The sequence below is a fragment of the Halichoerus grypus genome, chromosome 5, assembly GCF_964656455.1.
Source record: "Halichoerus grypus chromosome 5, mHalGry1.hap1.1, whole genome shotgun sequence".
NCBI classification, from domain to species: domain Eukaryota; kingdom Metazoa; phylum Chordata; class Mammalia; order Carnivora; family Phocidae; genus Halichoerus; species Halichoerus grypus.
The window spans coordinates 174,407,032-174,427,247 of NC_135716.1; the positions used below are offsets into that span (position 1 = coordinate 174,407,032).

At 54.6% G+C, this 20,216-nt stretch overlaps 1 protein-coding gene across 1 annotated transcript in view; it reads right to left on the bottom strand.

The window, feature by feature from the left end:
* Positions 1-20,216, bottom strand: part of IGSF21 (immunoglobin superfamily member 21) — a 235,281-nt gene that overhangs the window by 18,343 nt on the left and 196,722 nt on the right. Inside the window, exon 4 of the mRNA XM_036115519.2 lies at positions 18,460-18,578. Coding sequence (XP_035971412.1) covers positions 18,460-18,578 — 119 coding nt within the window. The remainder of the gene's footprint in view (positions 1-18,459; positions 18,579-20,216) is intronic.

Here is a 20,216-nt window from a genome sequence, read left to right on the forward strand (position 1 = left end):
TCTCCCACTTCCATAGGATGCCGCTCAAAGGAGCACCTCCTCCAGGCAGCCACCCTGCTCCAGCCACACTGAGCTGCCCAAGGTTCCTTCCGCACCTCGCTCGCCTCCCCTGTGCCCTGCACAAATCAGTCCTTCTGCTGGTTAACTCCGCCTCTTCCTTTAGGGCTGGCCTCAGGTGCTGCCTCCTCCAGGCAGTCTTCCAGGACTTCACCAGACTGGGTTAGGGCTTATCCTCTGGATGGCTGGAGCATTCTGCTCTTGTCATTCACACTGGTGCTTGTCATTCTGTCCTGGGTCCACGTGTGTTTCTCCACGAGACTGTGCTCCCTGAAGTCTGGAGCTTTGTTTTTCTTCCACCTAACCTCAGAGCTAGCGCAGGCCTGCCACACAGGAGTTCAAGTTCAAATCCTGTTTCCTTCCTTCCTTCGTCAGGCACATAGCCCGTTTGTGGAAGGAATCCCATGAGACCTTACAATGCTATGGACCCTGCCTTGCCTTGACCAAGGCCATTACCCCATCACCATGCTCCAAACACACTGAGAATTTGGGGGGGTGGTCCATGAACACCCTAAGCTCCTTCAAACCCCAGGGCCTCTGCATTTGCTGCTGACTTCCGCTTAGTTTTTTGCATGGTGGGTCTTGCTCATCTGTCAAGTATCAGCTCAAATGTCACCTCCCCATCTAAGCTGGGTCCCCCATTTATTCTCTGTCATAGCACTCTGCCATTTCTTCACAAAGCACATCATAATGTTCAATTATTTCATATATCAGTTTGCATCTGGTCTTTTTCTCTGACACCCCCGCTAGAATGTGAGCACCAGGGAGGCAGAGGAGCTTCCTGTCTATGGTCACATCCCAAGCGCCGGACACACAGGATTTGCTTAAAAAATATTTGTCACATGAATGAGTGAAAGAGTGGGGAGAGGGACCCAATCTATGGGGTGTGCCCTCCCATCCCTGCCCCATTTGGAAAGGGCTGAAATCTCTGGCCCCTCCCAAGACCCTCCCTCCTAGCAGAAGCCCGAGGAGAAGGAGGCAGACCCCACCCGTGGGAGGGGGACTCCAGCAAGAAAAAGAGAGGGGAAAAAGCACAACTCTTTGGTTTATGGGAAAATTAAATATTGAACTGAGTAGTAACAACAGCCAAGGGAAAAACAACCTGACAAAAAGCCCCCAAATGGAGCCACCATCAGTGACAAGAGAGATAAATGCAGCATCTGGGCTCATATGGGCTGCAACGGGCCCGCTATGTGGCAGCCGCCGAGCTGAGCCCACCGCCCCCTCCAACTTGACAGGGCTGCCCAGGGGCTGAGGCAATGGTGAGGGACCTGGGTCTAGGTCATCAGCAGTGTGGGCGGCCACTGCCTGGGACCCTCCCTGCCCGGGGATGGGGGGGCCCTTCTGAGTGGACAGGGGTCACGGGGGAATCTCCGGCGGCTGCAGGCATAATCCACCCGCCCGTTTCCCCTCGGCGGGAGCTCGCTGCCAACACCCGTTCACCTGCCTCGCCCCTCCCCTGGCTGGTATTGCGCTTTGGCAGTGGTAGAAGGCGAAGTTAACAACCCCAGCTGGGGGCTCTGGCTGACTGCTCTGGGGGAGTGGTGGGGGGGCGCAGCATGTGAAGCGGAGAATCGGTGAGGCTGGGCAGAGCGCGCTCCAACTCCGGTTACTGCTGATAGAGAAATAAAATCCCACACACACACTCACACACACACACACACACACACACACACACTCAAAGGGGTGGTGGTGGGGAGGCCAGGCCACAGGTTTTAGTGTTGGATCTGGATTTGTATTCTGGTGCAAAATAGTAGACTATACCTTTAACGTGGTGGCTCTCCAAGTGTGTTCCCTGGGCCAGCAGCATCGGCCTTACCTGGAGCTTGTTGAACTTCCCAAGCCCGCTTCTAGACCTGCTGAATCAGAACCCGGGGGAGAGAGGGGGGATGTGCAGGGGGAGGGTCCAGCCATCTGAAGCCTTCAGGGAGATTCTAATGCAAGCTCAGTGTGAGAACCACTCTTTTTGAGTTTTGTGAGCCTCCGTCTGTTCACCCCGAAGTTAGGGGTAATAAGATCCACTCGGTGGTGGTGTTCTGGGCACCAAGGACTTGGTCCACAGTAGGTGCTCAGTGAACGGTGGAAATAATTACTGGCTGGGAGAACAAGACCCAGGGGAATGAGTGAGCCTCAATCGGCTGCTCCTGGCCCAGTACACAGGCCAAGGGTAGAACTCTCTGGAGACTCCAGCTCTCTGCAATGAGTCAAAGGACCTCAAATCCCCAAAGGCCCCCCGCCTTCACAAGCAGATCAACTTTGGGTTCATGCCTTGATTGGCTGCTTCTCAGTGCCCCCAGTTTTCTGATTGGCCTCCTAGGCCGCCAGTCCCATGTGGGCCCTCCTCATGCCTGGGGGTGCCTGGCTGGAGGCAGTCTGCCCAGCCGCCTCTCTGCAGCCGCTCAGCCCCTCCACGCCATTGTCGTTTATGTGGTAATAGAGCCAATGTGTTCAGGCCCATGATAGGTGCCATTTCTGCAGAGAAGAAATCTATGGGGTGTGACATGAATCTGTTTTAAATAGCAGCAAGGCTGGCTATTTGGAGGATGTTTTCAATGTATCCCAGAGGTATATATTACACACATGGGTGATTTCACCAGGTGCCATATTTGCAGCTTTATGAAAGATGCCTGCAGAAGCCTGCGGAAGCCTGGGGAGGGAGGCCCTAGTAAGTGGGGAAGCACATTCAAGATCTGGCCAGGGCCAGTGGCACCCAGCTCAGGTTCTTCCGGCTCAAGTTCAAGTTCAGCCTGCTTTATACTTTTCTCCCCCCACCCCACACCCACCGGAGAGCAGTGGGCTGGAGCTTGGAGACCTCCCTTTTTCCCTCAGCAAAACCTCTGTCCATTCCAGCAGAACTGAACTGAACCCCAAGCACTGGGGCCTTTGTGTTCTGGGGCTCAGAAGAGGGCTCACCCTTGACCTTGCCCGCCCAGGGCCTGGGGCACCTGGCCCTGAAGTACCACCCTCCTGTCCACAGTCAGTGCAACCCTTAGGCTGCTGCTAGCTTCCTGGTCTCATCCACAGAGCGAGGATGACACCGGTGTCATCGGTCTATGCGGGGCGCTTGTGGGGACTGAAGAACATGACAGGTGCCACCCCAGCCAAGCTCCCAGCAGAACCCCAGCTCCTGCACCCTGCCCATTCACACCACCCCCCCCCAGCTCAGAGCCCTCTTTTCCAGCAGGAGATTTCTCGGGGGCCTCTGCAGCCGAGTCTCCCTGCTCTCTTAGCATCTCAGGATTGATTTCCTGAGTCAGAGGGCAGGGAAATCATTCTTGCCACTTGCTTCTCATAAAGCAAATTCTGGAGGGGAGACAAGGCGGGAAGGGAGGGGAGGAGCTGTGGAGAAGGGGCATTTGGTGGGATGGGGACTGTGCATGTTTTCTCTCTGACATTTTATGATGAAAATTTTCAAACCTAGGAAGAAGTTCAAATAACTGTCCAAGGACCATTCCCGAACCCACCGCCCGGGTTCTAGGATGAACATTTAATTGCACTTGTTTCGTAGCGCATCTATGAGATGGTGTCTTTTTAAAGAACTGGGAGAGGCAGAGTCAAGCTTCATTCCCAACAGGACCAACTCTTGGCCGGGGTGGAGGGGCTTGATTTGGGGGAGGTGGTCTCAGAGATCTGGCACACATGGCCTCTCCCGCTGGCCTTGCTGGGGCCCCATCTCTGACCCGTCTAACCTCATCCCTCACCAAGTTCATCCCACCTCGGTTCTTTCATCTGTAAAATGGGGATTGCAAGAGTACTTAGTCACAGGCGTTAGTACCTAGTCACAGTACCGATGAGTCACAGGGCCATTGTGAGGATGAGCTGAGCTCACGTTTGTGAAGTGCCTTGCAGGACGCCTGGTGCGGGTGAGCCCATATTCCCACTGGCCATCCTATTTGTAAACAGCAACCTCCATCCCTGGCCTGGAACAGCGGCTGACCTTTGCTGGCACTTCTCTCTCTGGCCACTGGCCTGGGAGCTCCTCGTGTCAGGGATGCGGGTTCGTCCTGCTGCAGTTCTCAGCCAGTGTGTGCTGAGTTGATGTTTGCAGGGGTGACTGGGGGGGCGGATTTGCACCCGGAGTTGAGGGCCCACCGGGTCCCCAGGCACATAGTGGGTGGGGGTGAGGGTGGGGAGGGCACTTGCCCGTCATCTGTGCTCATGGTGGTCACTCTGGGGCATGGTCCATGCTAAATGCTTTAATGCATTAAAGCCCCCACAGAACCCAGGAAGGAGGGGTAATTATTCCCATTTTATGGAGGCAGAAACTGAGTTGTTCAAAGACAGTGATCCACTGCTGTTCGGCTGGCAAGGACCAAGGCTAGCTCTTGAACTGTGTCTGGCTTAAGTGCCCAGCCCAGGCTCACGACCCTGCACCGCCTGGCCCTGCGTCTCACGTGCTGTGGGCTTTCTCTCAAAGCATCGGTTTCCTCTGCAATGCAGTGACAGGGCTGGACCCCGTCACTGCTCACATCCGTGGCTCTGAGTGAGGCAGGTCTGGAGGGAAGCTACAGAGGAGGGTTCAAGGTGACCAGCTGTGAGGCAGTGGGACTGGTCAGCAGAGAAGGGCCAGCCCCACCCCCTTCATGGGGATCCTCAGGAGTCGGGGGCTGTCCTCTGACGGGCCTGGGTTGTGTCTGCTCCCAGCCTATGAGGCTTAGCCATGTATCACCTCCTCTATGAAGCTCTCCTGATGCCTCCTCCTGGAGGAGACCCTCCCCCTGGGAACTCCCACATCCCTCAGCCTGCACCCTAGCCCTCCCCCCGCCCCCCAACATATTTTCCTCCTGCTGGATTCTGGAAACCTGTGCTCTTCTCTGGCTCCCTCATCCTTCAGGGACTCCTGCGGAGCAGACACCGGGTCTCATATCCTTCCATTGTCCCCAGAGCCTAGAGGTCAGGCTCCGGATGCAGAGACGGGGCTGAGAATCTCCATGTGTCACTCACTAGCCACAGGATCGCGGAGCAGTGGCTTCATCTCTCTGAGCCTCAGGCTCCTCGTCTATAAAATGGGGAGAACTGCAAGCACTCCCTCAGCAGCACGTGTGGGCATCAAACAGGAGAAGGCACCTAGGACAATGCCTGGCACGTAATAAGCCCTCGGTCAGTGCTAGCTTTTGCCGTGAAGATGATCGTGATTATTAGGATTATTTGTTTTTAAGATTATCGCTCCCAGGGAGTGAGTGAGGTAATCCTGCCTCCTCAGCGACAGATGGGGAAACTGAGTCCAGGGGTGCCCTGCCAGCTGGCAGCAGAGACAGGACGGCTGACTCCCAGGCCAACCCACCCTGGTGTGCGGAGTTGGTCTCAGTTTCCCCTTCCATACAGGAGGTGGTGGGATCCCTTCGATCTCCCCAGAAGAGGCTGCGGGTGCCAGACACTGCTCCAGGGGCCGGCTCGCTGTTGCCCTGCCCTCCTTCCCAGCCTGGATACAGCTCTGTGAACACTTGTACCCTCAGACTCATGCCTGCTCCTTAAATCACTGGGCCTGAGGCACTGCAGTTTGAACAGCCACATATCACTTGTAATTAAGGGGCCTGTCCCAGGGAGAGGAAGTTTGCCTTCTGCCAGAGACACTAAATCCAGCTCCCGGTGGTGGAGGGGATAAAGCATTGCACTGACCTAACACTTGTCAAGGTTTAATGATGCACCTGCAGGCCGGCTCCGGTGAGGCCCGGGAGGCTGGAGCCGAGAGGGGCAGGTAGTAGGTGCAGAGAGGCAACCGTGGGACAAGAATGGAGCCCCCTGGTCTGTGGGACACCGCAGGTCACGGGAGCAGGTGACAGCCTCAGGGGCGGGGGGGCGGGGGAAGGTGGCAGCCTCAAGAGGGCACAGCGGGCCATTCTGGGAGAGGCTATACGGAGGCTCTTTAGCCAGGCGGTCTGGGTTTGAATACAAGCTCTGCAACTCGCTTGCTGGGTGACCTTGGGCAAGCTACTTAACCTCTCTGGGCCAGGTTTCTCATCATCAGAATGGGAATGATACAGGTACCTACCTCCTAGAGTAGTGAGGATTAAATGAATTAATATATTTAATATATTGGAGCCAGGTTCGGCACCCTGAACCTGCAAAATTCACCTTTACTCTAGCACATACCCTGGCTGTCCCACACGAAGAGGAATCTCTCAGTCGTCCCCCCAAAGCAAGCACCCGCACAGCGGGGACTTACAATGTTGGTTGAAGCGCGAGCAATGAGTGGGCGGATGGTCTGCTTCCCTCACAGAAGGCCTGGTGACACTAGCTCGGTGGCCCTACGGACAAGATGCACACACCAGTACACGCTGCTCGACGAAGCTGCCTGCCCCTTCCAGCCTCCCTTACCGGTCAGAGAGGTCACGTAGCTTTCCAAATCACACCCGACGTGCCCTTCGGAGGCTTGTCTGCACCCTGGCTGAGGGCCTCAGCTCGCCACAGAGGAAGACATCAGAGAACGTTTGGGTTCATACTCTAGGCTTCCCTTCATGAGCAGACTCAGCTTTCTCTTCTGTAAAATGGGAATACTGATCTTGCTGACTTCCCAAATGGCTGAGCTGACGGGGCAGCCCAAATATTCCATGCTGTCCCTGTTGAGAGGAGTGCTGGCCTCTGGCCTAGGCCCATATGGCCACCATATTGCCCCCCACTCAGAGAGGAGCGATGTCCCCCCTTCTTCCTGGCAGCCTCATGTAGAGGGAAAACTGGGGGCTCTTCCTTCCAGCAGACCTGAGCTCAGATCCCAGCCCACTCACTGTCGTGGAATGTTTGGAAGGTTCTCCACCCTCTGAGCAGTGCGTAGTGCCCACTGTCACTAAGGCAGCATGGGGCTAGCCTGCGGTGGGGAGACTAGAGGTGGGACTGGGTAATGGAATGTGCTGGGCCTGTTGCTGAGTGCACAGTGGGCGGCCGTCAAGGGCATGCCTCCTTTGCAGGGCTGTGTTCAGACAGGGAGGGATAGAGGATTCTAGAAGCTTGTTCAGGAGGCGGTCAGCAGGCTCGGGCCTTTGGGGCTGAAGCTGGGAAGTGACTGTCCTTGGTCAATGACCCAGTTAGCTCCAAAGTGCTCCTCCGAGCCCCAAACCCATCTGTCTGGCCCCTGTCTGAACTGGCTCTTAGCCGGTGACCTGAGCTAGCGGCAGGTCTGTGGGCGGGCAGAGTGAGCATCCTTTCTCCGGGTCCCTGGCCAGGTGGAGGCTCTCCAGGCACTTAAGTGTGCTGTCTCTGAACACGCTCTGATGTCCATCCTGGACAGGCCTGGCCACCCCAGCCCCAGTCCTCCAGCCTCCAAGCCCTGCCAGCTTTCTCAGGCCCCTGCTGCCCATCACGCTGTCCCCTCAGAAGCTCCGAGCAGGGAGGAGGCCTCTCTACCCCAAAGCCCATCTCCTGCAGTCACCGTCTGCTGAGCGAGACCACAGGTGTCACCGATGCCTTCTCAGGGACCATCTCTGTCCAGGGCCGGGTCCCGCCACGTCCTCCCCATCTGTTCCCATCTTTCCGAATGGTCCCCACGTCCTGTGGCTTCTGTCTGGAAATGTCTCGCACGTCCAGCCTCTACGGCCCAAGCCCTGGGCTGGCTGGGGCCGTCTCTCCCCCTCCGCTGCCTGCCCTGCCCTCGGAAGGCCGCCAGCCATCTCAATACACCATCCTCAACAGCCCCGTGGGCCAGGGACCTTCATGCCCCCGTTTCCAGATGACGTAACTGACGTTGGGGAGGAAAAGTCACAGCGAGACTGTGGAGGGGGTGACGCTGCTCTTTCCTGGTGTCCTCGGCCAAGGGCGGTGTGGGACGCCACAGTCCTCACTGCCAGGCTTGGAGAGCGCCCCCCGGCTGGGGTCACTTCCTGCGGCTCTGACCCCAGTCCCCCGCCCCGCTGACACTTCCAGGGTGGAGGTCAGGACAAGGTGAAAGTAAGCACTCACAGTAAGCTCCAGACACAGGACTTGGCATTTCCTGTCCCAACGTGGTGGTGGGGGGATTTGCTACTGTAACCCCCATTTGGCAGACAGGGAAACTGAGGCTCAGGAGATGAAACAAGCCACCTACCAGTGTAGGGCAGTGGCTCTGCTGAGGGCTCGGAGCCAGCCTGCCTGGGTTCAAATCCAGTTCTCCCCTTGCTAGGCTTGGGCCCTTGGGCACATTTGTTAGGCTCTCTGCTTCCACGCTTGGACAATGGGGAAGGGAATCGTGGGCCCTCCTTAGAGGGCTGTTAGGACAATGAGTGAGCAGGTGCGGAGCAGAACTGTGCCTGGCGTGTAGTAAATGCTCAATAAACATTTGCTGCTTTTATTATTGGGAGTTCCAGAACTGGGCTTAAAATCTACGGCTGAATCTAAGGCCCATCCCCTTAACCATTCCCCAGCTCTCTAAGGAAGTAAATGCTGTTTCTAGTCAACCTACTTGAATAGAGGAATAATTCTTCATTGGGGACCACCCAGCCCTCTCCTGGCTCTGGTTTGGAGGATCCTGAGCACTCACTGTCACTCACCAGAGCCGGTGGGAAGGGGGATGGGGAAGGGAGGGGGCTTGGAGGTGAGCCTGCCGGACATTTGCTTGGGAGACAAGAGTGCCCAGGCCTAGTCCTCAGGACCCTGGGGGTGTCTGGGGTGGGAGGTGGAGGTTTGGGTTTGCACCCTCTCCCTCTCAGCACCCCAAACTCCTCTGCGGCTCTGGCTTGGATCCCAACCCACCCCCTATCTCCTCCCCCTCCTCCTCTTCCTGATAGCAGCCTCGCTCCCCGCTCCCCAGAGCCTGTGGCCACTGCAGTCGCCTGGGGCCAGTTCCTGTAATTAGTGTAAGCTCAGCAGGTGGCTCCTCCACTCAGGCTCCAAGATAAGGAATGAGCCGATCATTTCCCACCCAGCAGGCATCATGGGCTATGGAGAGGGCCTCGTGGCAGCTCTGAGTCTCGCCTCCCAGCTACCCTGCTTGGGGTGCCCCAGGGACTCTGAGATCAGCGGCCTCCCTCTACGGACCTAAGCTGTCCCCTGGACTGCCACATACCCGGGGCATGTGCTGGATCTGCCTATGAGGCGCACATCTCCCCATGGCTGTCCTGCGCGCAGGCAGGCTTCTCAAAAGAGGCTCGGCAAATTGCCACCTGCTTTCTTGCCAGTGTCCTTTAGAGGCAGAGTTGTGTTTCTTCTTGTTGCTCAGGCCTATGGCAGCAACTCCAGGTCTTTGAGGAGTGCAGCTCTGCCCTCAGGCCTCGCATCCCCCATCCCCTTGGAGCCATAGACATTTCTCCTTCCCAGGTCACGAGAGGTCCTTGACTTAATTCCAATTATTGGTCCTGGGAACGTGCTCCTTTTTCTAGAGAGGAGCACCAGGCTGGGTGTCCAGAGGATAGGGTTCAGGAATCTGGTCTTAGAAAGCAGAGCTCCAGATCTCTAGAAATCCTAGGTTCTGGCCTGGCCTCATGGAAGTGAGCTCAGCTCTGTCACACGCTGTAGTCTCCTTTTCCCTGGGAGCACTGACCAGCCCGGGGTGAGCTTCTCTTCATGGGAAAGCTCGAGGAATGGGCCCCAGGAGGACTTCCCGGGGACTCGCTGCCCCGTCACATGGCAGGGGAGTGACAGAGCCAGGCTGGAGATGCCCAGATGGCTTTAAAAAGCATCTGGAATACATACGTGAGGAAAGACATATAGGTCAATGGAACAGAATACAGTCCAGAAATAAACCCTCACACTTACAGTCAATTGATTCTCGGCAAGGATGTCAACACAATTCAGTGGGGGAAAGAAGATTCTGTTCAAAAATGGCACAGAGACAACTGGACATCCACCTGTAATTGATGGAGGCAGAGGCTTCCTCCACAGCACGTACAAAAATTAACCTGAAGTGGATCATAGTTTTCTGTCTCCTCCAGCCATCCAAGATGCTGAAAGAAGGCGAAGGGGAAGAAGGTGGTTCTGGCCCCTGCCGTTGTGAAGGAGCAGGAGGCCAAGAAGGTGGTCCATCCCCTGCTTGAGAAAAGGCCCAAGAATTCTGGCATCAGACAGGACATCCAGCCCCCAAGGGACCTCACCCACCTTGTCAAATGACCACACTACATCGGGCTGCAGCGGCAAAGGGCTATTCTCTATAAATGTCTCAAAGTGCCTCCTACAATTAACCAGTTCCCCCAGGCCTTGGACCGCCAAATAGCTACTCAGCTGCTGGCCCACAAATATAAACCAGAGACAAAGCCAGACAAGAAGCAGAGATTGTTGGCCCCGGGCTGAGGAGAAAGCTGCCGGCAAAGGGGAGGTCCCCACTAAGAAGCCACCTGTCCTTCGAGCTGGGGTTAATACTGTCACCACCTTGGTGGAAAACAGGAAGGCTCAGCTGATAGTGATTGCACATGCTGTGATTCCACCGAGCTGGTTGTCTTCCTGCCCGCCCAGTGTCGTAAGATGGGGGTTCCCTACGGTATCATCAAGGGGAAGGCCGGGCTGGGGGTTCTGGTCCACAGGAAGACCTGCACCATTGTCGCCTTCACATAGGTTAACTGAAAAGGCAAAGGAGCACTGGCTAAGCTGGTGGAAGCCATCAGGACTGATTACAATGACAGATAGGATGAGATCCGCCGTCCCTGGGGAGGCAATGCCCGGTCCAAAGTCGGTGGCTCTCATTGCCAAGTTGGAAAAGGCAGAGGTGAAAGAACTGGCCACCAAACTGGGCTGAGTGGACGCTGTTGAATTTTCTGTACATAAAAGTAATAAAAAGTTCTCTTCCGGCCAGGGTCAGAAAGAAAGAAAGAAAGAAAGAAAGAAAGAAAGAAAGAAAGAAAGAAAGAAATCATAAAGCTAAATGTAAGAGTTTTAAACTATTAAAACTCTTAGAAGAAAAACAGGAGTAAATTGTGACCTTGGGTTAGGCAGAGCCTCCTCAGCTAGGACACTAAAAGCACAAGCAACCGAGAATAAATAGATGGAGTGAACTTCGTCCAAAGGAAACCCTTTCATCCTTCAAAGGACATCAGTAAGAAAGGAAAAGATAATTCACAAAAGGGGAAAAATATGCAAATGTTACATCTGATAAGGCCCTTGTATCTGAAATAAAGAAAGCGCACAGCTTAATGATGAAAAGACAAATAACCTAGTTGAAATGCGCCCACGATCTGAAGGTATTTCTGCAGAGAAGGTATCCAAATGGCTACAAAGCACATGAAAAGATGATCAACATCATTAGTCATTAGAGAAACACAAATCAAAACCGCAATGAGAACCACTTCACGTCCACCAGGACGGCTGTAATCAACAAGACAGGTAGTGGGAGCTGGTGATGATCTGGAGAGATGTGGACCCCCACGGCGCTGGAGCAAAAGTAAAATGGCACAGCTGCCTGGAAGTCAAAAGGTTAAACACAGAGTTACGATTTGGTCCAGCAATTCCACTCCCGGGTATGCACCCAAGAGAACTGAAACCATACGGTCACACAAAAACCTGTCTGTGAACATTCACGGGAGCACTATTCATAACAGCTGAAAAGTGGAGATGTCCTTCAACTGGTGACTGTATAAAAGAAATGTCATGTATCATACGATGGAATATCATTCAGCCATAAAAAAGAATGAGGGATTGATGTGTGCAAGAGTGACAAAGACCACGTATTGCATGATCCCATTTATATGAAATGTCCGGGCCAATCCATAGAGATAGAAAGTAGATTGGTAAGGGTTGCCTGGGCTTTTGACTCTGATTTTGGCTCTGGTCATGATCTCAGGGTTGTGGGATGGAGCCCTGCATTGGGCTCTGCAGCACTCAGTGTGGAGCCTGCTTGAGATTCTCTCTCTCTCTTTCCCCGTCTGCCCCTCCCCACCACTCATGTGCCCTCTCTCTCTAATAAAAAAAAAAAAAAGGAAATTATATTGGTGATTACCTTAGCCTGGGGCAAGGGGTATGGGATGGGGAGTCATTGTTAATGGGTATAGATTTTAAAAAATCTTCTAAAATTGGTTGCACAACTAAAAGTGTTTGCACAACTCTGTGAATATGCTAAAAACCATTAAATTGTATGCTTTAAATGAGTGAATTATACGTTATATGAATTATAGCTCAATAAAACAGTTAAAAAAAAAGAAAAAAAGCACCAGATGCACTTAATAAAAATTCAGTAAAACATACTGAAAAAAATAAAAAGTGTGCTATGCAAAGTTCATTAACAACTATTCTCTACAGGGGGACCTGTGTCACCGGGCCCCAGGTTTTGAAAGCATTTGGTGTGGTTTGGTGCCCTTATGGCCTTGGGTTCCAAAATTCTACCTTTAGTTGGCCACCCTCACTTGAAAGCCTTCAGAAGAGACATAGGGATCCCCAAATAGAACATTTTATTAGTGCTTGTTAGTATGTTATGACTTCTAGAAGAGCAGAATGGGTACGTGGGTAGGATGTCTTTGCTCTACCACTGGCTGGCTGGGTGTCTTAGGCAAGAAATGTACCTATCAGTTTCCTCATCTGGCAAAGAAATGGCCGTACCCATCTCACAGAGCTTTTGACATTATGGGATAAGTTAGTTTATGAAGACCTTAGCCCAGTGCATGGCATATTGGTAAATGCTCAGTGAAGGGTGCCGCATGTGCTTGGGAGTCAGATGTCAATCCTCCTCTGATGCTATTTCTTGGCTCAGCTACGGTTGTGGGTTCAAAATGTGTCTCAGAGAAAGACGTGTTGAAGTCCTAACCCCCAGCACCTGTGAATGTGATCTTATTTGGAAAAAAGGTCTTCGTACATGTGACCAAGTTCAGATGAGGTCGTACTGGATGAGGGTGTGCTTTCGTCCAATGCCTGGTGTCCTTAGAAGAGGGAGATGTGGACACAGAGACCCAGACCCACAGAGGGAGGCCGCCCCGTGAGGACAGAGGCAGAGGCTGGAGGGATGTATCTACAAGCCAAGGAAGGCCAAGGACCACCGGCCACCACCAGGAGCTGGAAGGGGCAAGGAAGGATCCTTCCCTAGAGCTTTCAGAGGGAGCGTGGCCCTGCCGACACCTCGATTTCAGACTTCTGGCCTCCAGAACTATGAGGGAATATATTTCTGTGACTTTCAGCCTCCCAGAGTGATCCTTTGTTACTGGCATCCTGGAGCACCCGGCGCCGGGGTCAGCCTGGGCTTCCGCATCTGTACCGTGAGCTAGACATCTCCCTCGATGGCACCTAAGCTCCACGAGGCGAAGACTTTCCTCGTTCTGCACTGCATCCTCCGCACCCGGAACTGTGCTTGGCCCCGGGCAGACGCTGAGTCAGGCAGTGTGGGATCAGGTGCATGAAGACCTCAAGTCCACGCACTCAGGCCTCACCTTCTCGGAGGGGCCTTGCTGAGCACCCTGTTTAAAATACCCGCCTTGCCCCAGTCTGTGCTTGCTTCTGCTTCGCTCGACCACCCTCCGACATCCACGGGCACCCGCGGTCTCCTTGTTCAGGTCTGCCTCCCTTCCTGCACGGTCCGGTCCAGGAGGGCGAGGAATTTTGTCTGGCTCATTACTGAAGCTGAATTCCAGTACCTACAACAGCGCCTGAAATATACTAGATGCTCAATAAATGTCTGTTGCATAAATGAACAAATGAAGGCTGGATGAATGAATGAATGAGATTCAGAATGCCTGCGTGTGGACATCCAAGTGACCTTCTAATCCATTTTAACAAAAAACCATTCTGATGTTGTTTTTACTAGGAAAAAAGTTCGGTACTGGACTGTCCATGTCATAAGCGGACACTGACCTGGATTTGGACTCAGGTCTGCTGGAACCCAAGGCAGGTGCTCCTTTCAGAGGGTTTGAATAGTGAGGGGCCTGGGGTCGAAGTGGATGAGCAGCCCCATGGGGCCTGGGGCACAGGAACCGTCTGAATTTTTGAGTGCCAAGTGTTCCTGGTTGGGGCTCGGTCTCACGGAGGTCCCCGCTGTCTCAGCTCTGCACAGGTCCCCCTTACCCCCATGCTCGCTTGACCTTTGCAGTACTAATAGCTTTTGTGTCAAAGGTGGAGACGTGTCCCTTGGGAGCTCAGAGATACTGTCAGGTGCACAAGCTCTGGGCTTGGGCAGACCTGGGGGGCCCCCCAGCTCTCACGTGGGGGAGCCCCTTAAACCCTTAAACCCCCTTCCCTCATCTGTGAAATAGGATGACGGGGCCTATATCTCGGGGGACACTCGTGAAGGTCGTATGATCAACAGTGCTCCGGACGCTCAGTGCACAGGGCCGGCCACACAGCCTGTGCTTGATGGAAAGTGGCCTTGATTATTCACTGTGGGTTGAAAGGGCCCCCTCGGTGGCAGGCCTGTACGGCGAAGATGGCAGAGACACCTTGCCTCTTGGTCTTCCGGCCGAACCAGGAGAGCAGCGTCTTTCGGCGTTGGCAGGGGTGGGGGTGTCTGGGCTCACATTTAATTGATTGTAACATCTCACCCTTAACATGCTCCCCGCATAACCTGCACCCCCAAGAAGAGCCTCTGCAATCCTTCCGTGACTGTGTATAATGCGTTCCTGGGGCCCAGCACGTAACTTTCAAATTGGCTTACAATTTATCTGCAGCTCGGATAAAAACATTTTAATGACTGTGTGCGGCACAAACCCTCGGTGTCACCCACGGGGCTCCCAAATGTCTTTTCCCACCACATAGCGGGGATGTTATAGGCGTGAAATTACAGCCGCTCTCACATTTTGATCTGCACCCTGAGGCCCGTGGAAACAGCACGGTAGAATGTGCTGGATGCAGATGCCGTGGTGGCAGACGGGAGGCCAGCCTCTCCCGCACAATTGCTCTGTGCTTGGGATGCGTGCGGGGCCGTGGGACGGGCCCTGCTCCTCGTCTCTCTTCCCCCCACCGTCCTAGGAAGCTTCCCTTGACCCCCAAATCGAGGAGAGGGCTATCTTGCCCCACTGTTGGTGGCCATGGTCCTTAGGGTCCGTTGTCGCTCAAAGGAGACCCCAGCTTTCAATGGCCTCCACTTGCTTGGAGGGAGGGTGTTGGTGAGTGCACGTGCGTGCGTGAGTGCGTGTGTATGACGAGGGTCTATGTGTATGACGAGGGTCTATACCATGTCACCGGCCAAGGCAAGGAGCTGACTGTAGTGCTTGACACCTGCCCTGAAATATATTTAAAGGGGTGGGTCAGGGAGGGGAAGGCAGAGTCACCCAATTTTCAAGTCTTTCTAATTGAGCCCGATGTGTAACCGACATGATCCGTATTTGTCGTGAGAGATACCATTTACTGAGCACTCGGAAGGTGCCAGGCGCTGGGCTCAGGGCACTCTGTCCTGGAGATCATCTCACTGAATGGCCCCACCTTACCTGAGCCACTTCCTTCTCCGAGCCTGGGTCTGGGTGACAGGTGCAGTGCGGTCTCAGCCTATGGAACCTCTTGGCCGCCTCATCTGGGCTAGGAGCTTTGCAAACATCATTCATTCATTCATTCATTCATTCATTTAAAGATTTATTTATTTATTATTTTAGAGAGAGAGAGTGCAAGGGGGTGGGGCAGGGGGGGGGAATCTCCAGCAGACTCACTGCTGAGCACAGAGCTGGATTCGAGGCTCCCACAACCCTGAGATCATGACCTGAGCCAAAGCTCTGAGTCGGACACCTAACCAACTGAGCCACCCAGGAGTCCTGCAAACTTTATTTAAATAAAAAAAAAAAAAACCTTACAACTACTCTAGGGGGTAGCCACCCTTGTCCCTATTTTATAGATGGGAAACTGAGGCCCAGAGAGGCTAATGAACACAATGATGGATCTGGGATTCAGCCTAAAACCTGCGTGTCCTAATGCTGTATAACAAGGATTATAACATCTCCTGGCTCACAGGGCTGTCGCCAGGATTCCACAACATAATGCACACGAAGCCCGAAGCTCATGCACTATAGGCACAGGCTAGGGACGGACAGCGGCTGTGTTGTTGGCTCAGCTGCAGCCTTAGTGAGCATGGGGGGACCTGCCCCATCAGGAGACAGCTGGGCCAGGGCCACCAATAGCAAGCACAATGACCTCTATGCAGTGGGTCCGTCAGAGGGTTGACCAAGGTGAGTGCTATTTCAGTAAGAATCCTGCCCACGGACACCCTGAATTTCCAGAGGTCAGAGTCTGGGGCCACTGGGGGGTCTGCCCCTCCCGGGTCTCCCCAACAGCCTCAGCCTCCTGCTCAGTAACTGGGATCTCATCAGCTGTCTGCCCCATCCCACATGGCTGTTACCTTCTGTCGGGGGGAGCCCAGAGGTTCACAGTTCCTTGCTGCCCAGACAGCGAGACCGGAGGAGAAAAGTCTCCGCCAGCCGTGGCACGGGCGGAGAGAAAAGCCAGACCTGCCAGGAGCACACTGCCTTGCTCAGCCAGGACCATCAGGCCAGCCGAGCAGTTCTGGTCTGTCCCACCAGATCTCTCTGCACCTTAGGTTCCTTGCTTAGCAGGTGGGATAATGGACTTAACAGATGTCAGAGCTAGGAGGGCTTAGGAGCATCTGGTTACACGTCCTCCTGGTGTATGGAGGAGAAGACAGGCCATGGAGGGAGAGCAACATGCTCAGGGAGCTTTGGTGAATTAAGGAGAAGTGCGGGCCTCCTGGAGGAGGGGGCTTTTGAGGACCCTGTCCTTGCTCACATAGAGAGAAGCCTCAGCTGGAGTGTCTCTACTGTTTCCAGGGGTGCAACAGCCGGTGTGAGAGAGGCAAGATGCCTGGCTTCCGGCCCCAACACTGGACTGCCATCACAGGACGGTTTTGTGATCCTGGCTGTGTGACCTTAGGTAGGCTGCTTGCTTTCTCTGTCCCTCCATATCTGTGTCTGCAGAATGGGACCAATAGTACTAGTGTCTACCCTCGGGTGGGTTGTGAGGACTGAATGACATAACATGGAAAGCACAGCCAGAAGCCTCTAAGGGACCCTCCTTGGGTCCTCCCCCTAAACTAGCTGCCACCCCACCTGCAGCCACTCTATCCTGTTACCTGCCTGATTTTCTGCCCAGGATTTGGCACTGTCCACAGTTCTCTCTTAGGCATCTGTGTGGGTTTTATGCTTGGCTCATGCACAGGATACAACTCCCCAAGGACCTTGTCCTATTGAAGGAGTGTGTCCATTACCTAGCGCATAGTAGGTGCTCAAGAAATATCTGATGGATGGATGATTACGTACATGTCCCTCATCAGACTGGGAGCCCCTCAATGGTGCACACTGAGTTTTGTTCTTCACCAGATTCCAAGGGCTGACTAGCCCAGGGCCGGGCACCTACAAGCCTCCTTCAGTGAAGGGACGACTGCAAGAGGGAGGTTTTCCTGGCACACTCACCTCCCCGCCGCGGCCCATCCCCCAGGAAGCCACGAAGCCAGAACACACCATGTGCTGCCGCTGCGGGAATCAATGTCCCTCTGGAGGTCTGGCCTTTGGAGGTTTTCAATTTCCCTAGAAGCGGAGGCTTTCCACAGGGCCTTTATGCTTTCATTGATTGCCTGACTATGACAAACTTTGTTTCCCTGGTAAATATCATTTGATAAGAAAATCAGAGAACGCTGGAGCCCGGAGTCGGGGCCAAGTCCCTAGAATTCTGGCAGCAGAATTGGAGAACGTGCCCGAGGAGAACGTCAGCACCGACAGAGGCTGCTGAGATCGCTGGGAGCAAGGCCTTTGTTTGACAAATGGAGAAACCGAGGCTGGGGCGGGGACACAGCCAGCCAGAGACAGGCACTAGCATAACTATCCCCATCTTGCAGATGGAGAAACGGAGGCACAGATACAGGGTCAGACCCCAGGACGCTCTGACACCGAGTCCAGTGCACGTTCTTACCGATCACCTGATGCTTCCATGTCCCAGGAAAGGCCGGGGGAGATTCAGGGTCAGAATCACTCTCTGCAGCCCATATGCATCACCTCCCGCAGGGAGGCTCCCAGATTATCCTGCCCCCAGGGGGGGACCTGCCCCACGGGCACTTCTATGAACGTGGCTCTTGGCTTCAGCCTTGAAAGGTGCTCCCACAGCTGCCTCCATACTGCCCAGCTCCTCCCTCCCTGTGTCCTCACTGGGTCACAGGGCCCAGAGCTGGGGGTCCTGCATCCCACCCCTGCCTTACAGAAGTGGACACTGAGGTCTGCTGCTCCCCTGGGAAGCCCTCATTCTGCTGTCAGCTCCTCATTTGTCCCAGTCAAGGTGTCAGAGCCCCTCCAAAGTGCCCAGGCCATGAGGATCCAGGGACAAGGCCTGGCCCTGCCTTGTCCTGGGAGGAGGAGGGCTTCCTGGGAGGAGAAGGGCTTCCTGGGAGGAAACCCTTGGGTGGTAAGGCCACAACTGTCCTACTTCAGCAGGGCCAGTCTCCTCGCTCCTTGAAGGCAAGAGTGGGAAAGAAGAGGGTTCACGGCCTCCCAGCAGACGTTTTGGCAGGTGGTTCCCAAGACAGCCCCTCTGTGCATGGCGCACACGCATGCACGCAGCTCCTCGCTGGGACCCTGGGGCCAGGGGCCTTGCACTCACCCATGACGTTGAGGAAGATGTTGCCCGATGCCAGGACCACCTTCTCTCTTGTGGCGCGGTCGTAGATGCCCACGTGGCATTCGTAGGGACCATTGTCTGAGATGCGGACCTCGGGCAGCCTGGGGGGAAGCAGAGGGGCAGGATGAAGGCCCATCATAGGGCCCTGGAAAGCGCAGTCCCTCATCACCCCGAAAACAACCTCCAAGCCCCACTGTTCAGCCTTTGTTCAACAGACGATTCTGGATCGACTACGTGCTCCTGTGCTATGCTGGGAGGGGGAGGGGCAGCAACATTTATGGAGCACCGACTGTATGCCAGGCCCTGTGTGCGGCGCTTCAGGAGGTGAGGGTGTGGGGGCTGTGTGTCCAACCAGAGTTATATCTGTGCTCCTTTCAGTTTCCGTGCGCTGCGGGTGGTAAACGGTGCCCGCACTTAGAGGACCCCGGGTATGACCGGGGTAAGAGGCATCTGACGTGTGGCACAGGCTCAAAGCTGTGCCCTAGCGCGTCACCTCATTCTGCCCTCCACATAGGATCACTATTCCCACCTCGTAAACATGGAAACTGAGGCTCTAGAGGAGGCACAGATGTCCCCCCGCCCACCACCACCAATATGGCTAATAAGAGCCAGGATGGGAATTTAAATTCATCTTTAGGCAACTGCTTTGCTGTCCCTTTGGGTCCAGCCTTGGGGGATTGAGAAGAAACAGTAAACTTCTCACCTCCAAGGAGCCCCTGTCCCAGTGGATCAACACCTCCCATCCTTAAGGGTGAGCCTTTCCGAGCACAAAGCAGGGAGCAGCTGGCTCTGCCTGGGGTCCTCAGGAAGGAGCTGTGGCCTGGAGGGATGGGGGCTAGGCCACTGCTCCATCAGGGAAATCTCTAGGTCCTCTGGCAAGTTCCAACCTTCCCTGTGCTTAATCATGTTGCCAAAGGGGAGCCTCTTCTGGCCACAACTTAAAGGCAGTGGGGTCTCTGTGTTTGGGTCTCTGGTTGTAACACCACAGCACAAAACAGGAAGAAGCTCACGGTCATAGTCACGGTCATGAAGCCCTGTCCACCACACAGACCCTTTAGTCCGATCAGAGAGCGCGGTAGGGGAAGGAGAGGGCAGTGGTGAAGGGCACAGGCTCTGGGTGTGGGTCAAGCCCTGCGCCCCTGAGGAGGGAGGTTCCTTAGATCTAGCTCTCTGTTGCCACCTCCTCATGGACATGTTGGCTCTCTACTCACCTAAGCCACCCACTCCCATCAGCTTCTGCTGTGCTCTCCAACCTCAGATTCACTCTCTCCTCTCATGTCCACTGCCCCCTTCTTTGTCTCCCAGCTCTGTTCCCTCCTGACTCGGTGCCCTCCACCTCCCTCCTGACTCGGTGCCCCCCACCTCCCTCCTGACTCAGTGTCCCCCACCTCCCTCCTGACTCAGTGCTCCCCACACCTGGGCTCTCAGCTTGCGTTCTACCGCTGCTGGCTCAGAACAGAGCCAACACACATTAGCATAAACAAACACCTTCATTTACATAGAATACGCAGAGGTTGACATCTGGTCTACCGACTGTCATAAAAGGACTGGGAGAACGGGAGATTTTCATCAGGGAAACTTTGTGGGGAAGAGGCTGCTTTCCTCCCTTCCCCACCCTCAGGGGAGCACCCTGTCAGCGGGAACAGCAGGGGACTGGCTCCCCTTGGGAGCTATTCTGTTTGCTTGTAACTCAGCTAGGCTGGAAAAACAGCCCCTCTACCGGACACTGTTGCTGAGTG